Source organism: Tachyglossus aculeatus, chromosome X1, assembly GCF_015852505.1.
Source record: "Tachyglossus aculeatus isolate mTacAcu1 chromosome X1, mTacAcu1.pri, whole genome shotgun sequence".
NCBI classification, from domain to species: Eukaryota; Metazoa; Chordata; class Mammalia; order Monotremata; family Tachyglossidae; genus Tachyglossus; species Tachyglossus aculeatus.
Genome location: NC_052101.1, coordinates 78,814,803 through 78,842,318, shown reverse-complemented (window position 1 = coordinate 78,842,318; position 27,516 = coordinate 78,814,803). Strand labels below are relative to the sequence as shown.

At 40.7% G+C, this 27,516-nt stretch overlaps 1 protein-coding gene across 1 annotated transcript in view; it reads left to right on the top strand.

Annotated features, from left to right (window-relative positions):
- CACNA1D (calcium voltage-gated channel subunit alpha1 D) overlaps positions 1 to 27,516 on the top strand; it is a 430,516-nt gene that overhangs the window by 356,751 nt on the left and 46,249 nt on the right. Inside the window, exons 22-30 of the mRNA XM_038740776.1 lie at positions 1,044 to 1,150; positions 3,743 to 3,830; positions 4,218 to 4,325; positions 4,410 to 4,462; positions 7,807 to 7,953; positions 9,323 to 9,524; positions 12,466 to 12,624; positions 14,827 to 14,937; positions 21,181 to 21,264. Coding sequence (XP_038596704.1) covers positions 1,044 to 1,150; positions 3,743 to 3,830; positions 4,218 to 4,325; positions 4,410 to 4,462; positions 7,807 to 7,953; positions 9,323 to 9,524; positions 12,466 to 12,624; positions 14,827 to 14,937; positions 21,181 to 21,264 — 1,059 coding nt within the window. The remainder of the gene's footprint in view (positions 1 to 1,043; positions 1,151 to 3,742; positions 3,831 to 4,217; positions 4,326 to 4,409; positions 4,463 to 7,806; positions 7,954 to 9,322; positions 9,525 to 12,465; positions 12,625 to 14,826; positions 14,938 to 21,180; positions 21,265 to 27,516) is intronic.

The window sequence follows — 27,516 nt, the reverse complement described above, 5'->3', positions numbered from 1 at the left end:
CTTGGCTCTCCAAGGCTGTTTCTCTCAGAGGCTCTTCTGCCTCTTTTACCACAAATTAACTTGGGCTAATTCTGTACAGCCACTTCCTCTGCCATGCTACTGTCAACTCCCCCCCACCACCACAATCTTGTCATTGCTGCAGCTCCCCCAGGCCACACACATACACACACAAATTTCCCGCATAATAATGATTACAGAATTTAAGCACTTACAATGTGCATAGAGCACTGTTCTAAGCACTGGGGTAGGTACAAGTTATTCTGGTTGGACAGTCTCTGCCCCTATGGGGCTCACAGTCTAAGTAGGAGGGAGAACTGATATTTAATTCCTATTTTATGGATGAGGAAACTGAAGCCCAGAAAAGTTAAGTGACTTGCCCAAGATCACAAAGCAGGCAAGCGGTAGAAACAGCTCCCTCCTCTCGTTCGATGAGTGCTTTAGACTATCTGGCTATACTTTGGTCTTGGGAAGCTAGAGGAACAATTAGATACCTCTAAGGATTGTGATGGAGGGGAGGTAGGAGCCAAAACAAATGAAGACTGCTAATTAGGGAAGTAGAAACAGAAAAGATTGTTCAAATCAGGGCCCTTCATAATACCATTTCTTTTGTTTTCACAATGGGAGAAATAAATAATGTGAGTGTTGTATGCAGGAAAGGTTGGAGATGCTTAGCAATTGGATACTTGTGTAAGTTTGAGTAAAGTGATTCCTCTTTTCAAATAATTCTATTTAATCATGCCATCAATGTTCCATAATTTGAACTTGGTCACTGATGAAGAATGGGTTAATTTTTTCTGTTTTTTGACAGCATGATTCAGTGTGGTCCTTAAATGGTGTCTAAAGTAAGCTACATTTGTGGGAGTATTGCTTCAATAAAAATGGCTTAGTGTCCATGAATGTTTATCCCTGCTGGATTTCTCTCATATTTATTTTAATGCATATTAAATAATACAGTTGAGCCTTTCTCAGATATCTTGTAAACAACCTAAATTTGGGTCTCGGTAAAGAGAAACAGACTAAATTACTAACAATTCTGCTTGTAGATGACAACTTTTGGCGCTTTCCTCCACAAAGGAGCATTCTGTAGAAATTACTTCAACTTGCTGGACATGCTGGTTGTGGGTGTTTCTCTGGTGTCATTTGGGATTCAGTAAGTATCCTAGTTGCCCTTTAAAGGGGCTATCCTTTTTGTTTGCACAAACATTTTGGGGGGTTTCCACACAAAAATGCCCATAACCTGAACGTTTCTAGGAGACGAAATTCAAGTTGGAGGGTAAAAATTAACCACCTGGGACAGTTTTGTTCTCATGTGCTCCTGGTGTAGTTAATGAATATAGAAGATTGGTGTTCATTAGAGCATAGAAGTATCTAAAATGCTGAAACATTAACAAGTGTAATAGGCCACATCACAAATCTGTTTTATAATTAATCAGAATTGTTGATGCTCCTTAAACCTCATCTTTGTCCTACCACTCTGCTTCTGTCACAGTAGTCCGGAAAACAGGAATCAATGTTGTTTATTAAGCACTTACTCTGTGCAGAACGCTGCCTTGAGTGCTTCAGGGAGTGTAATGCAACAGAGTTGGTGGACACGTTTCCCCTGCCTACAATGAGCTTACAGCCCAGAGGAGTACACTTTGTCCTCATCAGGACCAGTGCCAAATGTTGCTTTCTGGTTAGATTCTCAAAGGCACACGGCATAAATGAATGGAGCCAAGATTGTGTTCCAGAGCCATCTCTCTTGGACTCAAAAGGAACTCTTCTGACATTTCTGTTCGAGTAGGTTTAAAGTATATTTAGATCTGAAAAAAGGCTACCAGCCTTCAAAGTTTTCACTGGCCATTCTCAATCTTCTTAATGCCCCAGGAATCATGCTGCTTCTGATAGTGAGCATCAGTAACCTAAATGAAATCAGAACCAATCAATCAGTGATTGGTATTTATTGAGTACTTGCTGCGTACAGAGCACTGTAATAAGCACTTGGAAGAGTACAATACAACAGAGTTGGCAGGCATGTTCCCTGCCCAAAGGGAGCCTACAGTCTACAGGGGGAGACAGACATTAAAATAAATAAATTGATTACAAGTATTTACGTAAGTGATGCGGGGCTGAGGAAGCGGTAAATATCAAGTGCTTAAAGGGTACCAGATTCAAGTGAATAGGTGATACAGAGGGAGAAGGAATAGGGGAAATGATGGCTTAGTCAGGGAAAGCTTCATGAAGGAGATGTGATTTTAATAAGAGTTTGAAGATGGAAAGAGTGGAGGTCTGTCGAATATAATGATAATTGTGGTATTTAAGTGCTTACTATGTGCCAAGCACTGTACCAAGCACTGGGGTAGATACAACATAATCAGGTCCCACATAGAGCTCACAGTCTCAGTAGGAGGGAGAACTGTTATTGAAGCCCCATTTTTACAGATGAGGGATCCGAGGCGCAGAGAAGTTGTGACTTGCCCAAGGTCACACAGCAAAAAAGTGGTGGAGCCAGGATTAGAATAATAATAATAATAATAATGGCATTTGTTAAGCGCTTACTACGTGCAAAGCACTGTTCTAAGTGCTGGGGAGGATACAAGGTGATCAGGTTGTCCCACGTGGGGCTCACAGTCTTAATCCCCGTTTTACAGATAACTGAGGCACAGAGAAGTTAAGTGACTTGCCCAAAGTCACACAGCTGACAATTGGTGGAGCCGAGATTTGAATCCATAAGCTCCGACTCCCAAGCCCGAGCTCTTTCCATTGAGCCACGCTGCTTCTCTGACCCAGGTCCTCTGACTCCGAGGCCCTGCTCTTTCCACTAGGTCATGCTGCTGTGGAGGGAGAGGGTGTTCCAGACCAGAGGGGGAGGGAGTGGGCGAGGGGTTGGTGGCAAGATAGATGTGATCGAGGTACAGTGAGTAGTTAGGCATTAGGGAAGTGAAGCATGCAGACTGGACTGTAGTAGGAAATCAGTGAGGTAAGGTAGGAGAGGCTGAGATGATTGAGTGCTTTAAAGCCAATGGTAAGGAGATTCTGCTTGATGTGGAGGAGGATGGGCTGTACAATTGACTGATTAGAGGCTCTTGAGGAGTGGGCAAACATTGACTAAACTTTTTTTTTTTTTTTTAGAAAAATGATCTGGGGAGCAGAGTGAATTATGTAAATAAAATGATTTCCCTTAGGTCTGGAAATGTGGACTTTGACTAGCTTATGAAGCATTTGTGAAATTGTCTTTAATAAATGAATCATCCTTTTGGAAAAAAAACCTTTTTTTCTTTGTGTCAATATTGACGTCTTTAAGGGATTCTCATTTCAGTATTTCAGCAGAGTATCGTTCCAAATAGAGATGAAAAATAATATCAATAATAATAATAATGGCATTTGTTAAGCGCTTACTATGTGTCAAGCACTGTTCTAAATGCTGGGGGAGATACAAGGTAATCAGGTTGTCCCACATGGGGCTCACAGTCTTAATACCCATTTTTCAGATAAGGTAACTGAGGCACAGAGAAGTTAAGTAACTTGCCCAAAGTCACACAGCTGACAAGTGGCAGAGTCGGGATTAGAACCCATGACCTCTGGATCCCAAGACCATGCTCTTTTGCTTGTGTCTGAGAATTCAGTTGGGGTTTTAAATAAAATCTTATGCTTAAGAAAGGGTTGGAATTAAGATGAGTTATGTGACTTTCACCTCGAAATTGAAAATGGATGGTTGTAACAAATGAGACTAATGCTTTGTTTGTTTTGCTGTTTTATCTAGATCAAGTGCTATCTCAGTTGTGAAGATTCTGAGGGTTTTAAGGGTACTGAGACCCCTAAGGGCAATAAACAGAGCAAAAGGACTAAAGGTTTATATTTATATTCTACCTAAAGTTACATTTCTCTTTGTCCATTTTAGGTTCACTGGAAAGGGATACATGATCAGGACAATTACATTTTCAGTCAGCCAAACCAACTTTGCCAAGGGCTAATTGCATTTTGCTTGCATAAATAAAAAACTTTACAGTAAGATATAATAGAGTCTATTTCCAAAGTTGGTTAACAATCTCTCAGCATTTGGGTCTACCGAGTAATAAAAAATGATGGAAAAACTTGAAAATTTTTAGAATTACATAAACATAAGAATCTTGGTATAACCAGACACACAGATTTCAGATCAGAAATTAAATGAATCTCGTTAATTGAATCAAATTGTTAATGCAGTTCCCTCCACTCCTGCCCTTTTCTCTTCCTAGCATGTTGTTCAATGTGTTTTTGTCGCTATTCGAACTATTGGCAACATCATGATAGTCACCACTCTGCTCCAGTTCATGTTTGCCTGCATTGGAGTACAGCTCTTTAAGGTAAATATATCAATTCCTGTTAAACACATTAAACTCGGTGTATTTATTTTCTAGACTACACTGTAACATTATTTCTTCATGTAGGGCAAGTTCTATCGGTGTACAGATGAAGCCAAAAGTAATCCTGAGGAATGCAGGTGAGAGTTTATAGGACTATCATTACAAGTTCTCAGGGAAGGGTACGGGAGTTCTGAGGGACATATTGGGGAGTTTTCTAGAAGAGAGTGGAGTTCTGTGGAAGTGCCAAACTATTAACTGTGCTTTGAGCCCGTTGTTGGGTAGGGACCGTCTCTATATGTTGCCAACTTGTACTTCCCAAGTGCTTAGTACAGTGCTCTGCACACAGTAAGCACTCAATAAATACGATTGAATGAATGAATGAATGAATATCAGAAAAATTAGCCATTGCTGAGTGTACCCCATTCTGTGTTGTCAAGTCAAGAAATGCTTGGCATCCTGTTTCATTTGCTTTTGAAATTTTGAATTGGTGGTAACATTTTTAGGAGATATTTTTGAAATACAATACCAAATTGTGTGTGACTCCAGGAATGATCACCAAATCTGAAAAATACCAAACAATTGATTAGCAAGGGCATGGTCACTAAATCAGACCTACTGAGAATATTCAGGGACTTATTGCCCAGACTGCAATGCCCCATATGTTAAGATTGGCTATTGTGTGCTTCCTAATGGCTCCCTATGACATGTTGTTGTTTTTTAACCTTGCTTCCTGCTACTGGATTGGGGATGAAATTTGGTGGTGGGGTGGTGGGGAGGAAGAGGCAGGGAGTCCTGAGTCAATGAGGGCTGGAGTTGATCAGAATGTGACTCCAGGTGTCATCAGTGAGTTATATCCAGTTAAGGGAGGAGGGAGAAGGATACCTTGAAGATAGGATATCAATCAATGATATTGATTTAGCATTTTCTTTGTGCACAGCACTCTGCTAAGCACTTGGGAGAGTACAACAGAGTTAGTAGACACATCCCCTACCCATAATGAGCATACAGTCTCCAACTTTATGGACAACAAGCTGCATTTTAGCTAGCCACATCCCTCCTGTGTACCACTAGAAGTGCACTTCTTGCTTCTCCCTGACCTGAATTTTTTTGCTTCTAAGTGGGTCACGGGGTCCAGTATACTGCTGCTCGCACATGAAATGATATTTTGTGACCCATTAGACAAGGAGCCCAGGATAAATAACTAGTCCTGATGATTCTCTAGCAGAGAATCATACAATTTTGCTCTTTGACTTGATGGGTGCAAGATTTGATGGATAGAAGGATGAAAATATTAGTGAAAATTGGAGTGTTTATCTATGCTTTCTCTATCTCTCCTGGTCTCTGTGCATACCACTGACTCCTTTTTTGTTTCCTTTTCAACATACCAAACTCCCAGTGGAAAAGAGAACTTGAAAGGTTCAAATGTGGATTATCCAAATAATTTGTGTCCAAAAAATATCCTCTAGCCTGAGTCATTGAGAAAATTTATGCCAAAATAAACCATTTTAACATGAAAATTCAGATTATTGACCCCAGATTATATTTTAGGGCTAAGTAATCTAGATAATTTGCTATCGTAGATTGCCACTGGCTTTTTTACTTTGTTAGTATCCCCCGCCCTGAATTAAAAACATCTAGGTGCCCATCCTAATAATCATAATCTCTTAGATTGACAGCCCTTTGAGGGACAGGGATCATTCTAATCTCCACCTGGGTATTCTCTCCCAGCACTAATACTATGCTCTGCACACAGTAAGTGCATAATAAATACTATTATTACTACTATTTTGGACACTTAAGTGCTTACTGTATGCCAAGCACTGGGCTAAGTTCTGGGGATATGCAGGCTAATCAGATCTAAATCACACATGGGGCTCACAGTCTAAAGGGTAGAGTGAACAGGCATTTAGTCTCCACTTTACAGATGAGGAAACTGAAGCACAGAGATATTAAGCAATTTGCCCACAGTCACACAGTAGGCAAGTGGAGGAGCCAGGATTAGAGCCCCATCTCCTAACTATCAGATATGTGCTCTTTCCACTAGCCATGATGTTTCCTTAGTGAATTCCCTTTATATAAATTTCATGGTATTCTCCTTTTTCCTGAAACTTTTAACCAGAAATTGGATAATCTTCTAATCAGAATGGATGAGAAAAGAAAGGGCACAGTAATAGGTAAAAGCATTTAGGAAATGCCTTTGTGAAAAGGGATAGCCCAAGATAGAGTTGGTACCAATATTTTCAGAACTTTTTCTTTTGGAGAATAAATGAATTATTGAATTAACTGAGAAGGGCCACACATCAGTAACTATCAAAGAATACACAAAACATCTACACCAGTGCTAATCCATAGATTCTTAGTGATGTCAAAGGTGTTGGTACTGCTAAAAGAAGCTCTATTTTTGCTACCTGCATGGAGGTTCATCATGACAGCAGGTTAGGCAGGCTGTAATGGAGGACTCCTTTAAAGGGTCTGTTCTTTCTTGATCCATCTTTGTTGTAATGGAACACTAATCCCAAAATTTTATTTGGTCTGGAATGACTTCATAAACACACACACAAAAAAAATCCTTGGGTTTATTGACAGGACTTGACATCCTGAAATCACACACTGATTATGGCTCACTCCTCAGGTAAATACTTTATCATTACTTAAACACATAAACCTAGCCTAAACCTAAACATAAGCACTTTAATCACTGCTTTAACCAATGCTGCAATAAGTCTGAATAGCATGCAGACTCCCGGAAAAAAGGGGGCACTGATATGGCTTTTTGTCATTCTTTCCTGAACACTATAGGTTTTTTACAAATATAATCAATAAATGGGATTTATTGAGTGCTTCCTCTGTGCAGAGCACTGCATCATGTGCTTAGGAGAGTACAAAAAACATAGTTGGTAGACACATTCCCTGCTCACAATGTGCTTACAGTCTAGAGGATTATATCAATATTGATCAAATATATTGATATCGTAGTCAGTCTACTGTCTTAAATCGGTCACCAGACTGGCACGAAAGCAGCGTAGCCTAGTGGAAAAGCAGGGGCCTCGGAACCAGAGGACCTAGGCTCTAATTCTGGCTCTGCCACTTGACTGCTGTGTGACCTTGGGCAAGTCACTTACCTTCTCTATGCCTCAGTTACCTTATCTGTAAAAATGGGGATTAAGACTGTGAGCCCCACATGGGACATGGACTTTATCCAACCTGATCAGCTTGTATCTACCCCTGCTTAGTACAATGCCTGGAAAATAGTAAGTGCTTAACAGATACCATTAAAAAACAAAATTAATGAAACAAGTTCCCACCTGTCTTTCAGTTTATGCACTGTCTACTGAAATCTGTGGTGATAGGGTAACTGTATGATAGACCAGAACTGAATTTGCAAATAGGAAGGTGATTGATGATTGGTTGAAAATAAGAAAAGAGGTGCCTCAACCCTTTTATTAATGGATCAAGATTCACATTTATATTTTCTCCTCAGGGGACTGTTTATCCTTTACAAGGATGGAGATGTTAACAGCCCTATGATTCGAGAGAGAATTTGGCAAAATAGTGATTTCAACTTTGACAATGTTCTGTCAGCTATGATGGCGCTTTTCACAGTCTCTACTTTTGAAGGTTGGCCCTCGTAAGTATATATTGGCCCTCGTAAGTATATATTGTGCATCCACAGGACCATAGAGAAATGCAACTTTCCAAAAAAGCTTTCTGAGCGAACCCCATCAATCAAGCTGTGAAAACCGAGACCACGGAAATGGTGACACGTGAAAGATTTCATGAGCTTTTCTAAATAGATTTGGCTGCCTTCTCCTCCCCAGCAGAGGCAAATCTCATCCACCCAGCTCATCCAGGATGTTTTCACCTGGGTGTGAATCTTGTTTCTCGCTCCCCAGCATCCTTAATGTATTTCTGCTCTGTTAGCTCATCAGTAGCTTCATTAAATTCTAAGGTTTACCAGTCAGGGTGAGTGCACTCCTCTCCCCTTTGCCCCCCAACCCTAAGGAATAAGCTGTATTCCTTTTACCGGTTACATCCCTTATCTGAGCATTTCAGAATGGGGTCAGAGGGAGGCACATTTGCCTGGCAATATTTCATTGGGTGGTGGGCAATTATAACTTTTAATTGTTATAGCGATTTAATTTTCCAAAGTGCTTTTACACTGTTTATCTCATTTTTCCTCACAACATACTTGTGAGGTTTGGAGAGGTAGGCATTATTATTCCCATTTTACAGATGAGGATACTGAAGCCCAGAGAGGTCAAGTGATGTGTCCAGGGTCACCTGGTATGCTAGGGGCAGAGCTGGGACTAGAACTCAGGTCTGCTACAGACCCATGCTCTTTTCACTAGACCATGCTATAGTCCTAGAAACACGCCTGGAAAACTGCAACATTGTAACAGCTAAGACTGGGGGAGGCCCGCGGGGGTGGGGTGTGGGGTGTGTGTGTGTGTGTATCAGTTTTTCAGAGAGTTTTATCCTTGCACAGGTGAGAAGCCCTGCTTGAGTCTCGTTTTGTTTCATTGTGAGAGTGAGGTTGGTTCTTAGTAGTATTATTGTGCAGTCTGTGCATTTAAAGGGCAGTGATGGCCTGTCTGGTGAGGGAGCAGAATATATTTAAAGGGAAGAGGTTCCCATGCCAGCATCCTCAGTCTTGGAAGGGTACTTTGTGAGTCAGGAAGTGTAAATGAACTTTTGCTTTAGCATTCAATGCCACTACCTAGTTGGACTCCCTGGAGATGGCTGTTTTGAATTGAAATTGTGTCATGATTTCTCTGATTTCATTAACTACTTTCTCTTCAAAGCAGGACTTCTCACTCCCTCCTCTCTGCAGAACAGAGTGGGACATATTTTAGATAGATCTGACAATTGAGGAAAGCCTTTGGTTTCAATCCTCAAGTCGGACTGATTACTTTCCAGTGAATAGTACAGTGTCTATTTTCAGTTGCTTTGTCATTTTATCTACACAGGAACCAAATATCTTTATGTTTGCTTTTCAGGTTGCTCTATAAGGCTATAGATTCCAATGGAGAGAATGTTGGCCCCATCTACAATTACCGAGTGGAGATTTCTGTTTTCTTCATTATCTACATCATCATTGTAGCTTTTTTTATGATGAACATCTTCGTCGGGTTTGTGATTGTTACATTTCAAGAGCAGGGTGAAAAAGAGTATAAGAACTGTGAGCTGGACAAAAATCAGGTTAAAATACATACGTTTTGGGTTCTGTTTTTTAGCCTTAGGGGTAGGGGGTGGGAAGGGGTGGGAATTGATCAGTTTCTCTTCTGATGCGTATTCTCTGGCTAAGCTCCTCGTGGACAGGGATCGTTTCTACCAACTCAGTTGTATTGTACTCTCCCAAGCTCTTAGTACCATGCACTGCACACAGTAAAAGCTCAATAAATACGATTGATTGATTGGCTGCCTCAAAAGTGAGGTCCATCCTTCTTGATCACTTCTGCAGCATGCAGAGTGTGGTAAGCCCGGCTCAATCATATATGTTGTCTTTGGATTTCTTTTCTCTGGAAGAGGATCCAGGCCTTGGTATTCATGAAAGCTTCCCTTCACCCATTAACACCATGCTTTTAGAGGAATAAAGCAAAGCATGGCCATGTGACACTGACTCCGAGCTCCCAAAGTGAAAAGTACAGCAACATCATTTGGATCCAACCTTTGGTTTCCACATAGGGAAAGCACTGGCATGCATATTGACCCTTTTCCAGTTTGTGAGGGTAGCCTTTGGTCACTGCAGGGAACGTTTCACACCCTCAAGAAAAACCTCCTGGCCTTCAATTTGGAAATAAAAAATCACTCTCAAACAGAAACGTATTTTGGAGAACTTATCTTCCTCTCTCCAAATGAGATAGTTACGTTGGTGATCCTGGTGTAATCTTGGCATTATTGCATATCAAAGTGTAAATTTTCACAATAGTAACAGTACATCATTGAGAACAGAAAGGATGCTCTGGATGAAACATAAAGTGATGTTTTTCTTCCATCCCATGTTCATTTGGTAACAGTGGAGTTATTTTTAGGCAATGAGACTGTTGATCCAGTGAGTTTCAACATTTCTTGGAAACTGTACCCCTTTGTTCTCAATGTTTTTCTTGGAAGTACCTCTGCTCATTCCCTTCCCCTCCCTCACTCCATCCCATTTACCCTTCCCTCTTTCCCAGTCATCCTCACACACAATGGCCACTGGAGCTAATGGAGTAGAGCAGCAACAACCCAAGACAGTAAAGAGAGAAAACTCTGCTGCTGCCACTTGCAGACCACCTGAGCTCCTGCTTCTTGCTGTGTTCCTGACAGGAAGCACAAACTTTGGGGAGGCAGCAGCAACAATAGGCCTAATCTCTAGTCTTACCTGCTCCAACTTCCTACTGAGTACTTCCGGAGCCCAAATTGTTAGGGAACCCAGCAAGAAGTAGCTCAGCAGTAGCTGCTGCCACTGCCATAGTGGTGCCACTCTCATGCCAATTCAGAGTACCCCCAGGGTATTTGTGCCCCTACTCTGAAACTTCTGTGTTAATCCAGTACCTTTGGTTGGTGAGCAGAGAGCTTGAATGATTTGTTCTATTAGAGCTAGACAAGGGAAAGCTTATGTGAAGCAGATGATGGACTGCCCATGTAAAGATTAAATGGGCTTGGTGGCCAAACACTCTGCAAAATATCCCTGCTGGTTTTATCCTGAACAATTCATATACCCTCCACTCTGCCCCTGCAAGTGGCCTTTTTCTACTGGGACTCCTTGCATGTGCCATATGCGACTTGCCCAAGGTCATACAGCAAACAAGTAAAGGACCAGAATTAGAACCCAGATCCTCTCACTCTCTGGCCTTTGCTCTTTCCACTAGGCCATACTCCTTCCAAATCAATCAATCGGTGGTATTGAGCACTTACTGTGAGCAGAGCACTGAATTAAGCATTTGAGAAAGTGCTAAAGTCCTAAAGCGTGAAAGTCACAGTTCACGGTTCTAAACTGTGAACTCATTGTGGGCAGGGAATGTGTCTGTTCATTGTTATTTTGTACTCTTTGCACACAGTACGTGTTCAATCAATAGGATTGACTAACAAAGTACAACAGAGTTCGTAGACATGTTCCTTGCCCACAAGGAGCTTACAGTCTACAGGGAAGGCTGACATGAAAATAAATTAGGGATAGGTACATAAGTGCTGTGGGGCTGAGGGTTAGGTGAATATCAAATGCTTAAAGTGTGCAGATCCAAGTAATAATGATGGTATTTGTTAAGTGCAAGTACATAGGTGGCACGGAAGGGAGAGGAAGTAGAGGAAAAGAGGGTTTAGTTGGGGAAGACCTTTTGGAGACATGATTTTAATAAGGCTTTGAAGGTGTGGAGAGTGATGGGCTGTCATATATGAAGGGAGAAGGCAATCTAGGCAGAGGAAGAATGTGGGCAAAGGGTTGACGGCAAGATACGAAACTGAAGTACAGTGAGTAGGTTGTCATTAGAGGGGTGAAGTTTGTGGGATGGGTTATAGTAGGTAATCAGAGAGGTAAGACAGATGGGGTCATGGTACTTCCCAAGCACTTAGTACAGTGCTCTGCACACAGTTAGTGCTCAATAAATATGATTGAATAAATGAACTGAATGTTTTATAGCCGATGGTAAGGATTTTCTGTTGAAGGTGGAGGTGAATGGGCAACCACTGGAAGCTTTTGATGAGTGGGGAGACATTGACTGAATGCTTCTTAAGAAAAATGATCCAGGCAGTGGGGTGAAGTATGGACTGGAGCGGGGAGAGACAGGAGGCAGGGAGGTCAGCACGGACTCTGATGCAGTAGTCAAGGTGGAATATAAGTGCTTGGAATCAGTATAGAAGCAATTTGGATGGAGAGTATAGGGTGTATTTTAGCAATGTTATGAAGTTAGAACTGTCAGGACTTGGTGACAGAATGTATCTGTGGGTTGAATAAGATAATGCCAAAGTTATGGACTTGTGAGACTGGGAGGGTGGTGGTGTTGTCTACAGTGATGGGAAAGTCGGTGGCAGAGCAGAGGAAGAAGGGTTTGGGTGGGAAGATGAGGAATTCTGTTTTGGCTTGAAGATGTTCACAGTCTCTCGGGGCTCTAAATGGAACCTCTGTTTAACTGCTCTGTCCTCCTTCCTTTCATTTTTACAGCGCCAGTGTGTTGAATATGCCTTGAAGGCCCGGCCTTTGCGAAGATACATTCCCAAAAACCCTTACCAGTATAAGTTCTGGTATGTGGTGAACTCGTCTCCATTTGAGTACATGATGTTTGTCCTCATCATGCTCAACACCCTTTGCTTGGCCATGCAGGTAGGAACAGAAGACTCAGCTGTTTTGAATCATAGGCTCTGATGGAGCAGGAACTGAACGGTGAATATACTGCACAGTGCTTAGACCAGTGAGGGTGCTCTGGCTATAATGAACAACAATACCAACAGTGTGTTAAGCTATTTGATGCTGTCATGTGTATGAGGAGATTCAGATCATGTTTGTTCAATCAATCCAGTGGGTATTTCATTTTAAATCAATCAGTGGTATTTATTGAGTGCTTACTGTGTGCAGAGTACTGTACAAAACGCTTGGGAGAGGACATTATAACCAAGTTGGTAGACATGTCCCCTGCCCACAAGGAGCTTAAAGTCTAGAGGAGAAGACAGATGTTAAAATAAATTTTGAAATGAAAGACCTATACCTGTAAAAATGGTTGTAGGTAATGTTTTCAAAGAACATCCAAACTATTTTTATTATCACTTTTTGTCACCAGATCAGTGGTTCTTAAATGTTTCTGGTGGCCACTATTTTGGTATCCTCAGCTCTTTTGTGACTCTTCCTTTTATAAAATTAGGCTCCCAAAATCCCCGAGGCTACCACCCAGGCCTAATTTGGCTCTGGTTCTCCCCCTAAAGTTCCACTCCACCCCTCCCCCTACAACACACACACGCACGCCCCTCCCTGCCTACCCCACTGACTGGTCGACTTTGTGTGTGTCATCCCTACCCACTTCACAAGGGTGTTGTTCCGTTCAAACAAAATGACTAGAGACTCTTCTTCACACAGCAAGTAATAAGTATATGAAATACATTACCCCAGGAAGCTGTGCAGGTCAAAAAAAGAAGCAAGTGCAAGAGGGCTTTGGAAAAATTCTTGGATGAGCAGTCCTTTGTGGGATACTAGAGGGAAAATAAGGATTTAGAGGGGGAAACATTAAGGATATTAGATGTTTCACCTCTAATATAAGGATGGATGTCAAGGAGGACAACTATCGCATACTTCTTCCAGGCATACTATTGCCATTGCCAGAGACAGGATAGAGTGAGAAGCAGTGTTGACTAGCAGAAAAAGCACGAGCTTGGGAGTCTGAGGACCTTGATTCTAATCCCACCTCCTACACTTGCCTGCTGTGTGATCTTGGGACAATTCACTTAACTTCTCTGTACCTGTTTCCTCATCTTTAAAATGGGGATTAAAAAACTGTTCTCCCTCCTACTTAAACTGTGAGCCCCATGAGAGACAGGGATTGTGTCTGACCTGATTATCATTGTGTCTACCCCAGTGCTTAGTGTGGTGCTTGGCACTAAGGAAGCACTTAATAAATGCCGCTATTATTATTATTATTGTGGTTGTGATTATTATTATTATTATAAGTATTAAATAACACAAGTGGCATTTCTTAAATATGAGAGAAAGGTGCAACATAAATTAGTTACTAGTGTAAATAGTATTAATTTCATTAAATGTATGTCATATACTAAATTAAACAAGGCTTAAGTAGTATTTCGGTAATATAGAAACTGGTTAATTTTTAAACCATTATTGAGAAGCAGTGTGACCTAGTGAAAAGATCATGGGCCTGGGAGGCAGAGGACCTGGGTTCTAATCCTGGCTCTTCCAATTCCTTGCTGTGTGACCTAGGGCAAGTCACTCATCTGCTCTGTGCCTCAATTTCCTCATCTGTAAAATGGCTATTGAGTACCTGTTCTCCCTCCGACTTGGACTGTGAGCCCCATGTGGGACAGGGACTGTATCCTACCTGATTAACTTGTATTTACCCCAGTGCTTATAACGATGCTTGACACATAATAAGCACTTAATAAATGTCATGTTAGTGCAAACACTCGCTGTAGAACACAACCCCTCCCACTCGTCCCCCATGAAAAAAATGATTCCTGATCAATTTTTTAAAATCTACATTTTGACTTTAATTCATGTTACCAGGACCATGGTTGCACTCCCCCAGTCTAAATTAGTATACAATCTTGGGGTCACCAAAATTTCAGGCAAATGAACCAAGTTTAGATACCACCAGGAATTTGTGTCTTTCTCCCCATTATTGCATTTTTAGGGTACTAGCATAGATGCTACCCCAGACAATCCTGTTTTGGGCAAAGCAGGGGGCTAGAGCCCTGGAGGAAAAACTTTTTTCTGTGGTGTCCTGCCTTTGACTTTTTGGGTCAGATGATCTAGTCCCACTGGAATTGCTTCTAAAAGCTGCGTTTACATTTTCATTCACAGCACTATGAACAATCAAAGATTTTTAACGACGCAATGGACATTCTGAATATGGTCTTTACTGGAGTGTTTACTGTTGAGATGGTTTTAAAAGTTATTGCATTCAAACCTAAGGTGAGTTTTTGAACACAGTGCCTTTAGGTTATCACTAGATCAAATGAGAATAGCATCAATTTCCTCTGGTTTTCTCTTACTGAAATATGGTAAATTGTTTTTGACTCTATGCCATCTCCATAGGACATAAGATCTGATTACCGCATGCTTACATATGCAGGAGATAAAAAGTAATGATTCTAAGAAAAAGGGAGGGAGGAAAATGTCTTTGTAACCTTGAGAGATTGATGTTTATAAACTTTGTTTTCTGTACCAAAAAGAATAGCATAAAGTTTTAATGTAATTGGCTTTATTATTTAAGCAATGGAATAAATGATAAAACTGTTTCATTTATAATCATTTATAAGTGAAAGAAATGAAGCATCGGTATCTCTTTCAAATTGCTGAAGAGTGTTTTTTAATCTCACTGTGGGTATTTTGCAATATTGGTGTCTCCTTTGGTTCTGATAGCTGATATTATGTGAAGTCAAGCTATTGTGAGCTATTTGAAAGTCTGATGGTAGTTTTAATTGGAAAGTTGCTATCCAATGAATGAAGCGAATTACATTTGGAATTGTAGTTTGTTGTAGTGCTTGGAGGGTAATACATTTGGGGGGGATAACAGATCCAATACAGTGCTTTTGATTGGCCAAATTGTAACACACCAACAGTGCCTGAGGTGTGTTCTTCATTATAAACTGTTGTTAGGCCCAGGGTTCTTTAGAAGGATAGAGCAAATGGCATCTAAGATACTTTCTCCTTACAGGTGGTTACTTTGCAAATTAGCCTCAATCCCATAACCACTGTTAGAAAATTACAAGTTCAGTAACCCATTTTTTTTTACTGTGAATGTTAATGAATGAGAATCTGACACAATTGTTACATGAATTATAAATGATTTCATATCCTCTGAAGTTAACTGAAGTCCTAATTGAAGCTTATGACTCTTCAACTTGAATTAATTTTCATGCAATCTTATCAGATTTTTGTCAACAAAAAAGAAAGAACATTTGTAAGTTAATTAATCCAGGCGATTGCAGTCTTTTCAAATTTAGTGCTACGTGCATGATTGGATTTACTTGCTGTGACTTGTCCATATATGTATATGTACATATATTCCTTCCTTTTCCAAGCTCACCTTAATTTCTTTTTAGTTTTTGATTTGCTCTTGTTTTACATTACTTTGAACAATATTTGCCCATACTGGTGGAAAAGGTTGGCAAAGTAAGTATGAAGTACTACAGAAAGATAATCTCAAAATGGGCTGAGAACTTTTCATAGGAACCCATTGTCATGTCTTGCCTTCTTCAGTAGCACTGCTTTTAGTTGTTTGTAGTTGGCTAGTGAAATGGCAGAAAGTCAGCTCATTGCTAAGAACATCTGTATGTTATGGCTGCAACCACAGGAAACCCATTGGTCTAACTGTAGCACACAATCATTTGTCCAAGTACATTGCTGGTATTTTACACTGGAGCTAAATTATGTGAGAACTAATCAGTGATAACGAGGGGAAATGAATTGCATTTCTACAGTCAGCAAATTTGAGACCTGGCTTTTCCAGTGGGGGAATCCCCCAGTGATTGTGCAGACTTGCAGTTTTTATTCAGCAAGATTATATGATGAGAATAAAATATACCAAATTGTTGTGGAGAGAAATGAAGATTTCTGTGACCCCATTTCAGTATTAAATTGTAAAATAGCTCTCATTTCAGGGAAAGGGGTGAAGATTATTAAGGAAGTCCAAGGGAACCAGGTTTAGTAGTGCTTCTTGAAAATCTTATGGTGGGAAGAGGTGGGGAGAAGGGAGGGATTTCTGTCCCTTTGACCCTAGGCTCAGGTGAACCTTTCTTCAGGAAGAAGATCGTGATAGATTGGCCTGACTGTGTGAACTGGGTGGCTAAAGTACATCGGGCTGCAGCACTTTTCAAAGGCCCATGGTGTGACTTTATCAAATTTCTGAAGCTGAGCCAGACTGGTCTTCAGAACTAGGATTTCTTTGTCCTTTGGTTCTTCTCTTGGGAGGTGACTTTCTGGAGCATAAGTAGCTTTTCATTGCATCTAGGATCCTTCTTTGATAAGGATAGGGAAACCCCTTATCCCTGTTGCTGCCCTGGTTCAATTTTTCCTTTCAGTTCCACCAGGTTCAGTGGTGATGCCTTCTAAGCTAACACACTTCAAGGAAAGTATCCAATTTAATTTGAATGAACACAACTTTTGAGGTGGACTTTGTTGCCATTCAAAGCAGAGAGCATAAGCAAAGGTGGACAGAGGCCCAAACTAGACATGTATAGAAACTATTTTGTTTTTTCAGTTACTCAAATCAATCGGGAAATCAGCTAAGCAAGAAATGTTATGAGAAGCAAAGCATGCTCATCTTTGCCCTGTCATCCCAACCCTATCAGCAAAGCACCTTTTCCTCCATCCTCCAGTCCCCTATATTCCCCACATACCCTTAGAAAGCAGCCTCCTGTAGAGGCCGGAGAAAGAAAAGCGTAGGCCAAAAATAGAGGGTGAGGCTGGGTATTACGACTGTGTGTCTGGTTGTGGTGACACCTGCTAACTGTCACATTTGCCACAGACACAGAGTGGTGGTTATGGTTAAGAGAAAACAACAGATTCACCTTCTTTATTCTGTTTAATAACATTTTATTTTAAGACTTTGAAGGCTGTCTGGCTTTCTGGAGTAGAAATGTAGGTGCTTTCTCGATGATTCATGATTGACACAGAAGTTTGAGGAATCTGAATGCAAGCGTTCTTAATGAAGTTTCTGCTTAACTTTTTGGATAGGATTCCTTGTAGCCATCATTTATTGTTAGATCTTGTCCTGACCTGGTCCCGGACTCAGAACTTTCCCAGTCCTGTAACCTTTTTGAACATAGGTATCTTCTGCTGCTGCTTGGTCTCTAGCTTGGATTGAATTCAATCATATTTATTGAGCACTTACTGAAGAGTTTTCTGGACTCAGAAGTCTTTCTGGGCAATAATTAAGCATTGCAGATTATTTTCATCCATTTCTCATGACCTGTTATTTCCTAAATCAGAACTGTGGTCAGAGATGGTGGCCATTTTATATATCTCACCCAACTATCAAGTGCAAAGCCAGATATCTACTTAGCTTAATGAGCTAAGTTCTAATACTTTTGCAAAAAGAAATGCCTTGGCATCAAACTTTGATGCAGTGCAAAACACCCTTGAAGCAGTATTTACATACTGTCCAGCTTGGGCAGAATAACTCTAAGGTGAGCTCATTTTTCTTGATACCACATCCTATTTTTTTTTCTAATAGAAAATAAGCCAATTTACTGGACATAATAATGATTGATCCTTGTTTCCAGGCAGTTCTGATTCATAATATTGGAGGATAGAGTGCACCAAATTGAAAGTTATTGCTAATGCCAGAATAGAATCAGAATATATGAGTATACCTTCCCCAAAGTTCTTACTGGGGAATATTGAAATCAGTTTCAAAGCAGGTAGCCAATCTACCTTCTCTGGGGTGTGTATGTTTCTTCTGTACCTCATCTATTTAGTATTCTTTTGTAATGGAATGAGAAAACTAGATAGAATCACTCTCTAGCAACTGTTTTGTGCAATAATGGTGTTTCCAGGTGAGCAATGGCAGAACTAAGGCAGCTCCAGACTTGCGGAAACCCTTCTTTTGTCCATCCTCAACCTTTTGGGAAAGCTTTATTCCCCATGCAGAATGGGCCCTGTACCATGAAGATTGTGTCCAGGGGGGCTGCAGAGAATCAAGACTTCTGGTTCAGGTTCTGGAGCATGTGAACTGGGAGCTTAATTAGGTTCCAGTGTGCAAGTGCTCACATTTGCTCATGCTGAAGAAGGGTATCACCCTAAGTCCAGAGAGCCTACAACTCCATTTCCACTTGCCTACAGTGGTTGCCTTTAGCATTAGTTTAAGTGATCACCACCATCTCCCTGCATCAACACACAAGGCATTTATCCACAAGGATAGTTTCCCCTGAATACTAAACCTTAAGGGTATAGAAAGGAGAGGTAGAGGATATAACATTTTCTTTCCCCTGAGTTTTCATTTGGTTCACCATTCTGGCCACCCAGGCCAGTACTAAATTCTATGGCCAGGCAGGGGAATTACTTAAATATCTACCTCTGGTCCAGGTACACTGGTCTGGCCTTTTAATCATGGCAGTGTTTGGTGCACTTGTATTTTCCCTAGAATCCCTGTATAGAAGGACATATCGTGAAAGGGTATGTGCCAGGTTTCCCTTAATTTGGATCCTAGGCTGGGCTGATCCATTGACGCAGTTGAAATTTCTGCTTGTGGGTGGTGGTTATTTATGGAGGAGCCAAGTAAACATCCTGCTGGGACAACATCTTTTTTTCTTCACCTCAGCCTTTCGGCAATGATCTCAAGAGAGGAAGGCCTGAGCAGTGATTAATCACCTTTGTGACTTGGTCTTAAACATTTATGAATGCATTGGAGGAATGTTCTGGGCCTTTTCCAAACTGGATTCTAGATGCATTCCACAGATTGAAATGATAATATTAGGTAGGGGTCCTAAATGAATTGGCCTTTGCTCATTTCAGGAAGAAGCCTGGGTCATCTTCTAAAGAAGCTTCTTGCTCAGAAAATTCTGAGCTAGTGTGTTCATTTCAGTTAGGTTGTTTTTCAATTTAACAAATGACTAACTGATTATGCATGAATTAGATATCAAAGTGTAATGATATCCAGAGATGATCAAGTTAAACATTGTGCTAGTCAGATGGAGAGTCAAATTTTCTCCAAGAGACCACTCCATTCCCCATCCCACCCCTTTTCTCTCCCCACAGCCACCCCTCCAGCCCCAATAAAACCATTTTCCTTTCTGCTGCAAATGACAGAACAAAGAAGGGCATAATGATGGACAGTTTATCTCTTCAATATGCAGAGGCTGGCATGCTCCCTGAGTATTTTTTTTCACATTTTGTGCAAAATGTTCAACTCTCACACTTCCCAACCTCACAACAGTGTAACAGTGTTCTTTAATCAATGACAAACTAGCCTATCGGTTGTGTGATTATTGGAGAATATTTCAGGGCAGGAGGGATGACCTTCTTAAAGAGATCATCAAGTCTGATTTCTGATATTTTCACATAGTGAACTTAAGTGGCCCAGGATGCTTCTGTGCCTCCTAGGTCTACACAGTGATTGAAAAATATAGTTGGAGAGTTGACTGAGGTAGAGAGAAAGTAATAAAAATAGTGTTGAAGGAAGAATGGAGAAGTAAAATAACAGAGCATATTTTGTGAGGTGAAGACTTGTAGTTGTGGAAAGAAAACAAAAAAATCCATAATGATTTCTGTGAATGCTTCTGAATTATTTTTCAGAGGAACCAGAAAAAGACCCAATTGCTTTAGCTTAATACTCCATATTTTCCATTGTTGCATGAGGGAAATTAAGACATCTGGCATTGGTTCCACTGTAGCTGATCTGATCACAGCTTAACTACATTGTATCATTGGTTTTCTTTCAAATCTCATAGATTCCCCAGAACTATAAGTTATCATTTGGGTTTCTTCTTTTGAAAAGTAAGAACTAACTTGACTTTTCTTATTTTTGGTTTGACTTCAGAGTTAACTGACTGAAATCCATGTTATCATTGACTTTCTAGAGAAGCCTCCCCTTCAAAGATCCCAAAGTTTGGGATATTGATTATACCTAGTATCTCTGAGCATTGTTATAGAGGCTTTTACACTTTGGTTCAGATCTCCAATGAATCCACTGGTGACCTAGCTTTCTCCCTTCCAGAGAGCCAAAGTCTGAACATCTGCTTTGCTTTGGTAGCAGGCAAGTCTGAGCATCTTTCTACTTTTGATGTTCCTATAGGTACCTAGAGAATAGCAAGGAAAGAGTGGGAAGGAAAGCAAAGTAAGATGGAGGAAACAAGGGCAATGAAGAGGACTTTCATTTGAGGTTCTTCCTCTGTAGCACATGCATAGATTAGCTCATTAGGGACTTCAGTGTTGCTGAGAATTTCAATCAATGTTCTCATGGAGTGCATGCTTCCCCTATTTGTTTTGAGCATATGATTTGTCCACATACATGTGCACACCTTCATATTCTGTTTTTCTGTAGGCAGTATTGTTCATTCTGTTCTGATTTTTTCATTAGACCATCAGTTTGGTTGACATAAATTCTGTTTATACCCAAATAAACAGAAGTTTGCCAAAATAAGATTTCCAATGTAGTTCATGTGACATCTCATATGGGATCATAAATATTTGCACCCTGCCTGCTCTGTTCAGGGATATTTTAGTGATGCCTGGAATACGTTTGACTCCCTCATCGTTATCGGCAGCATTGTAGACGTCGCTCTCAGTGAAGCTGATGTGAGTATACGTTCCTCCATTTTGCCTCATTTGCATCTGCTTCCTTGCTCTCCCTATCCCCTCCATCATTCCCTTGCCATCATTCCCCACCCCTTTGCAGTCTCCTCTGAAATCTCTGGACAAGTCACAGATATCAATTTTAAATTCAAAGTGGGAATATACTACCAAAACGAAATGGAACCGGCTATTCTAAAAATGAGAGCCCAGGCCATAATTTTCTAACCACCTATCTTCTAATTCCAAATATGTTTTGTCCACCCCAGGTTTTTGCAGAATTGGCATTTTTGCAATCTTAAGGGCACTGATAGAAAAGGTGAAATGATGTTTCTCTGTCTCCAAAAAGATGCCAGCATAACATCAATGTAACATTTCTTTTTAGAGCATATTTTTCACCTTTTCTCTTAAAAGGAAAATGGAATATTGCAGCTTTTTGTAAGGCTAGAGTGTTTCTCTGTTTATAATACTGTTCTTTTCTTCTTTTTTTCCCGTTGTGCTTTATCTTTTCTGTTTCTTCTGAATGCTTGCCCTAACAGCACTATTTCACTGATGCATGGAACACTTTTGATGCCTTAATTGTTGTTGGTAGCGTCGTTGATATTGCTATAACAGAAGTTAATGTAAGTAGCAAACTTTGTGAACTAAAAAAGAATTACTATCATCCACCTACAAATGGGTTTGAGACTTTGCCCCGTGAATTCCTCTGTATTTTAGAAATGATGCCACTAAGTGAATTTTCCTGCAAACCAAAAAGAATTTATCAATCAATGAAGGGTATTTATTGAGCACTTGCAATTCCATATCAGGACTTAATTCTATATTATTTACTACTTAAGTAATAACGGTGCATTGTAGCACTAGTTCAAAAGAGAGCAATTACTCTTCCATTTAGGTCAACTCCATCACTGATGAGCTGTGTGACCTCAAAACCTCAAGTTATGTAACCTCCCTGGTTCTCTGTTTTCCCTTTTGTAAATGGGGGTATGTACTTTACATAGAGTTGGTGACAAATATACATGTTAATACATGCAAGTACTTTGAGCGCTTAAGATAAGCTGTTTATCTTTGAGCCAAGCTGGTAGCACTGGGTTTAAGCTTTCCCATTTTAGTGGCTTGTAGTTGGTGCTGCAAGTTTGTTATGGAATTCAGGATTCTAAAGCTGGTGGAGATAAGACATGGGAAGGAAGAGCTCTTAACTGTCTCTTTTTGTCTACTTCTTGTACTGCTTTAACAATTCAGAAGTAACAGAGAAAATGCAGTGGTGGTGGTGATGGCCAGGGAGAAGAATAAAATATCCCAATTCCCCTTAGAATCATGCAGCCTGACTGGGGACATCTGAGAGAGGCAAAGGAGGCCTATTCTCAGTGGTCCCAAGGTGTGGTGCTTTTCATATTTGACTACTAAAATTCCTTATCCATTTGTGCTGTGTCGAGTCAAACATGTTGGGACGTTGACCAGTGCATGTTTAGGAACCAGCCTGATGGGCCCACTTTGCTCTGTGCTAACATTTTTGCAAGTAGATCCCCTGGAGGACATCATCGGTTAGGGGGAAGTTGGCATGAACATTCTGACCTCTCCGTCTTTGAGCTGGCCACATGTGGGATTGACACTCAACATATGGCAGCCCTAGGCAGACCACTAGGACTCCCAGCCCTGCTTCGAGGTTTGAACCAGCATTGCTTCAAACGGGGATTGACAGGAGAGTGAGCTTTAAGGAGCAGAATGCCTTATTTATACAGGAGTTCCTACTCCTTAAACTGCCCCCCCTCCTCCCAACCTCTTCTCCCCATTGCCAAGCCAGGTATCCCTAACTTTTGGAGGTATTGCATTGCATTTTTCCCTGGAGAGCAGCACCTTAAAGTGGGTGGCCCTGGGTGAACCCTTGCTGCAACTTTCCCCTCAAATCAGCTCTGCCAGCCTTGGGTTTTTGTTATCACTACTTCTTCAGACTTCTTAGGGTATCTCATTTGTCTGGTATAAAATACACATTTGCCTAGTGAAAGTGGGGGAAAAATGTATTTCAATTGTGATAAAAATCACCCTGCTGACCTCTAACTTTAACGTTGTCCTGACATTGTTTCTTGTGATGGCCATATTCATGGGCACCACTGTTGCTATGGTTTCAGCACTGAATACAATTACAGTTTTTCTGCTAATTGCATCCACCTGCAAACTTTGCAGGGTGTAAAGCTAGTGGGCTCTACCGCGATAAACTGCATCATTTCAGAGTTTGTAATCACTGGGCTTTCTTTGCTTGCTTTTCATGTTTCACTTATTATGCAAAGTACTGTTTGGTATCTTCTTCCCAGCCCATATTTTTGTGATTTTTTAGTTCATCCTATTGCTTTCATTAGTGCTTGTGGAGAGAGTAGAAAGTCTGGGATAGCTTGTTCTCCCCTCATCTGACTTTTCTAAAGAGAAGTGTTTTCTGCTTTGAAGCGGGTGTTTGTGGGGAGGAATATTCTTCAAATGCAATTATTTTCTTTGAGCTTGAGTCAGTTTTCATGATCAGAATTTAGTGTTTTCCCCTTTCCTTTTGTAGTTTTTCTAAAGAGTTCTTTCAATCTAGGGTAATTTTACGCTGTGGTCTTGCAGTAACCTGAAACAGAGCTCTGGTTGGCAAGGCACAAGAACAGCCTAAGGGCAGTGAGGGATGCCTTGTTTTAGATATGATAGGCAAGGGAAGGGAGTTCAGCCAGGACCAGGGATGTGCGTTAGGCAAGGGAAGGGAGTTCAGCCAGGACCAGGGATGTGCGTTCTACTGAACAGGGCTAGAAGAACCCAATTAGGTTGGGTCTCTTGATGCAGTGATAAAACGATTTAAGGCCCTTCCCATTCTCAGTTTAGAAAATCACTTCCCTTTTTATCTTTAACTCTGTGCTGGTCAGTTTTGATTTTACAGGGTATTCAGGTTCTAATTCAGTTGGATTTTCATCCTCCACCATTGCTTTCCTCTACCCTTTCTGGAAGGTAATTCTTTGGAGGTTGAGTACTTCATTCAATCATGAGTTTTTTAGTTTGGTTAGGTTGGTGGGGGTAAGGGGAAGGCAAGAATTTCCCCAGAATTAGAATTTCCCATTTGGTGCATTACTCAGAAACTGTTTTCCCTGGAGGGAATTGCCAAGATTCACTTATTGCTGACCCCAGAAACCATCATTCTTCAGTAGATACTTTATTTAATATCAATACTCTCAAACTATTGTGTGTATCAACCCAATTTGTTCCATTGATTCCTGTTTTCAATGTGTTGTGCAGTCTTCTCATCCTTTGTTGATATTCCCTTTGTGTTTCCTAATGGATTTTCATGTTCATTTTATTTTTAGAAAATTATTGAGGCAAGTATATATATATATATGTGTGTGTGTGTGTATATATATATATGTATTTATATGTGTGTGTACATATATTTATACATATATACAGTGAAGATTATTAGAAACCGAATTCACTACTAAAGACCAAATATTTTTTACTCATTCACATTTGTTTTTCACAGAATTTCACACGACATGCAAAGGATCTGTCTTGGTCATCTCAACTGTTTCCTTTCTCCATTTCTGTATTTTCTCAAATCATAGGAATTGAGTGTAAGGCATCTCTGTCCATAAAATTAGATTCCAAGGTCAGAAAATCTGCCCATTAAGAACAAGTCAGAGATTTCTAAAACTCAAATCTGAGTCTGGAAATAAGGAAAGCTCTCCTTACATTTTTAACTTCAAACATTTTGGATGACCATCGCCTGCTCTCAGATGCATGCTCACCATTCAACAGCCTGGGTTTATTCACATTTATTTTTTTATTCTTCACATTTTAATCACAATTGCTTGTATTTCCCTGGTGCTCCTGTAATGTCAAATATTAATGGATGGTTCACTCTTTTCTGAACTTTGCCTTATTATTCTATGAAAGGAAAATAACATAAAAATTTTTTTATCAAGATTCCAGAGGTCATTTTCTCTGACATCATTGAATGCTTGAAATGACTCAGGGAAAATGCTTGCTTGGAAAGTGTCTTAGTCTGGTTTTTTTTATTATTATTATTATTTCTTGTTGGGAGGTGAAGAAGAGTTGAAGGATGCTCCCATGTATAATAATGATGGCATTTGTTAAGCGCTTACTATGTGTTCTAAGCACTGGGGGGGAATACAAGGTGATCAAGTTGTCCCACGAGGGGCTCACAGTTTTAATCCCCATTTTACAGATGAGGTAACTGAGGCCCAGAGAAGTTAAGTGACTTGCCCAAAGTCACAGAGCTGACAAGTGGCAGAGCTGGGATTAGAACCCATGACCTCTGGCTCCCAAGCCTGTGCTCTTTCCACTGAGCCATGCTGCTTCTCTGTGTGTGTGTGGGAAACCTTTTACAAGTGTTGCTATTTTTACTCCCATTAAGAGAGAGAAACAACACTAATGTGAAATAAGTAGAAAATTCATCCCATTTATACCTGTTGAGCTATGCCTAAGATTTTCAAAATCTTATCACCCCTCCATCAAATGCAATTCCTTTCAGAGTGACCCAGATATAATGTGAGGCTATTGATAGTCATTACAGCAATCTGAAAATTAGAATGAACTTCCTCACTGACTTGTTAAATGCTGCAACTAATTTGTGAGGAAGGCTCTGTAATCTCCCCCTGTGGTCTTAAAAAAATAGCAGAATGATCTTTCTGCTTCATACACTGTGGGTGGAGTCCTGTCTAGAAGCAAAGGGTTGGACTAGTTGGCTTTTTAAGTCCTCAAGGAGTCTTACTGTAAGTTTTGAATTTCTCTTATTTTGAAAGATATTAAGGTCAATTTAGGTGGATCACTAAGCACCTACAGAGCACTCACTCTGGTCTAGTTTGAAACTATCACCTCTTATATTCCCATGAACCTGATCTTACAGTCTATGTACCTGCTCTTGCTTTCTCTATTTCTTTCCTATTTTGAAGGATGTTTCAGTTTGGGATCACTAAATACATGCAAATCACACAGCTCTAGGTGAACACCATCACCTCTTATATCCCTATGTACCTGATCTTGCACTTCCATCTCCATTCTCTCCTAACTCTCCCCTTCTCCCCCTCCCCCAATCTTCAACTCCAATTAGCCAGCCACAAAGTACTCAACTATTCCAAGGAGATCTATTGGGTGGGTAGCTCCAGATGAGAATTTTTCCCCTGTGTGATCATGGAAATAATTACTAACTGGTAGTTCCACACTGCCATGATTTGTACTTTGGGAAAGATTATTGAATCCCTTCAGGTTTGTGAAGATGCTTGGATAACGACTGCTTCCCAATAACTCCCCAGCTGCTCACTTCATCTCACTCCTCAATTCCGCAAACCTCCTGCTTTACCCCACTTCATCCTCTCACCAATTTGGACCTGCTCGTTCTCATTAATACTAGTCATTGTACCATTTCTAACCTCATCAACTCTCAAATTATACTCTCTGGCTATAACCTCCTAACATGCCTTCTTTCCAACATGCACCTCCCTGCATAATTGTCATCTCCCCGCTTAGAGACTTCTGACCTCTAGACCCCCACTTACCACTTGTCCCAGTCCATCACGTCTCCTGTGAACTTCCTACTCAATCTTCCCTCTCTTGTGCACAATTCCAATTCCACACCCTTAACTCCATCCTTTTCTTTAAACTCAACTCCCTTGCTTGCCTGTCCCGCTGTTGATCTCGCATCATTCATTCAATTGTATTGAGAGCTTACGGTGTGCAGAGCACTATACTAAGCTCTTTGGGGAGTACAATACAATGATAAATAGACACATTCCCTGCCCACAATGAGCTTAGAGTCTAGGGAAGGGGAGACAGACATCAGTACAAATAAATTACGGGTAAGTTCATAAGTGTTGTGGGGCTAGGAGGGGAAAGAACAGAGAGGGAGCAAGACAGGCACCACTAACCTGCAGCCCCAGAGCACCTCCAGAATAGATTGTCATAACTTATGTTCTCATTCCTTAGAGAGTTCTAAGTAGAAATGCAGGCACCAGGTGGACTTTGTCCGCTTCAAATTCATCCTTACCTGTTATAACTCTGTCCTCTCTTCTGCTCAGCAGCACTACTCCTTCTTGATCAACACCCATGCCTTATTGTCCCCACCAGCTCTTCCAGATCTTTAATTCCCTCTTGAAATTCCCAACGCCCCTTCCTCCTCCCTCGCCACCCTGATAACTTGCCAACTACTCTCTTGACAGGATTGAAATCATCAGGCATAAGTTCCCTCAATTTCCACCCTGCGTCTTCCTGGTTCCTTCCCAG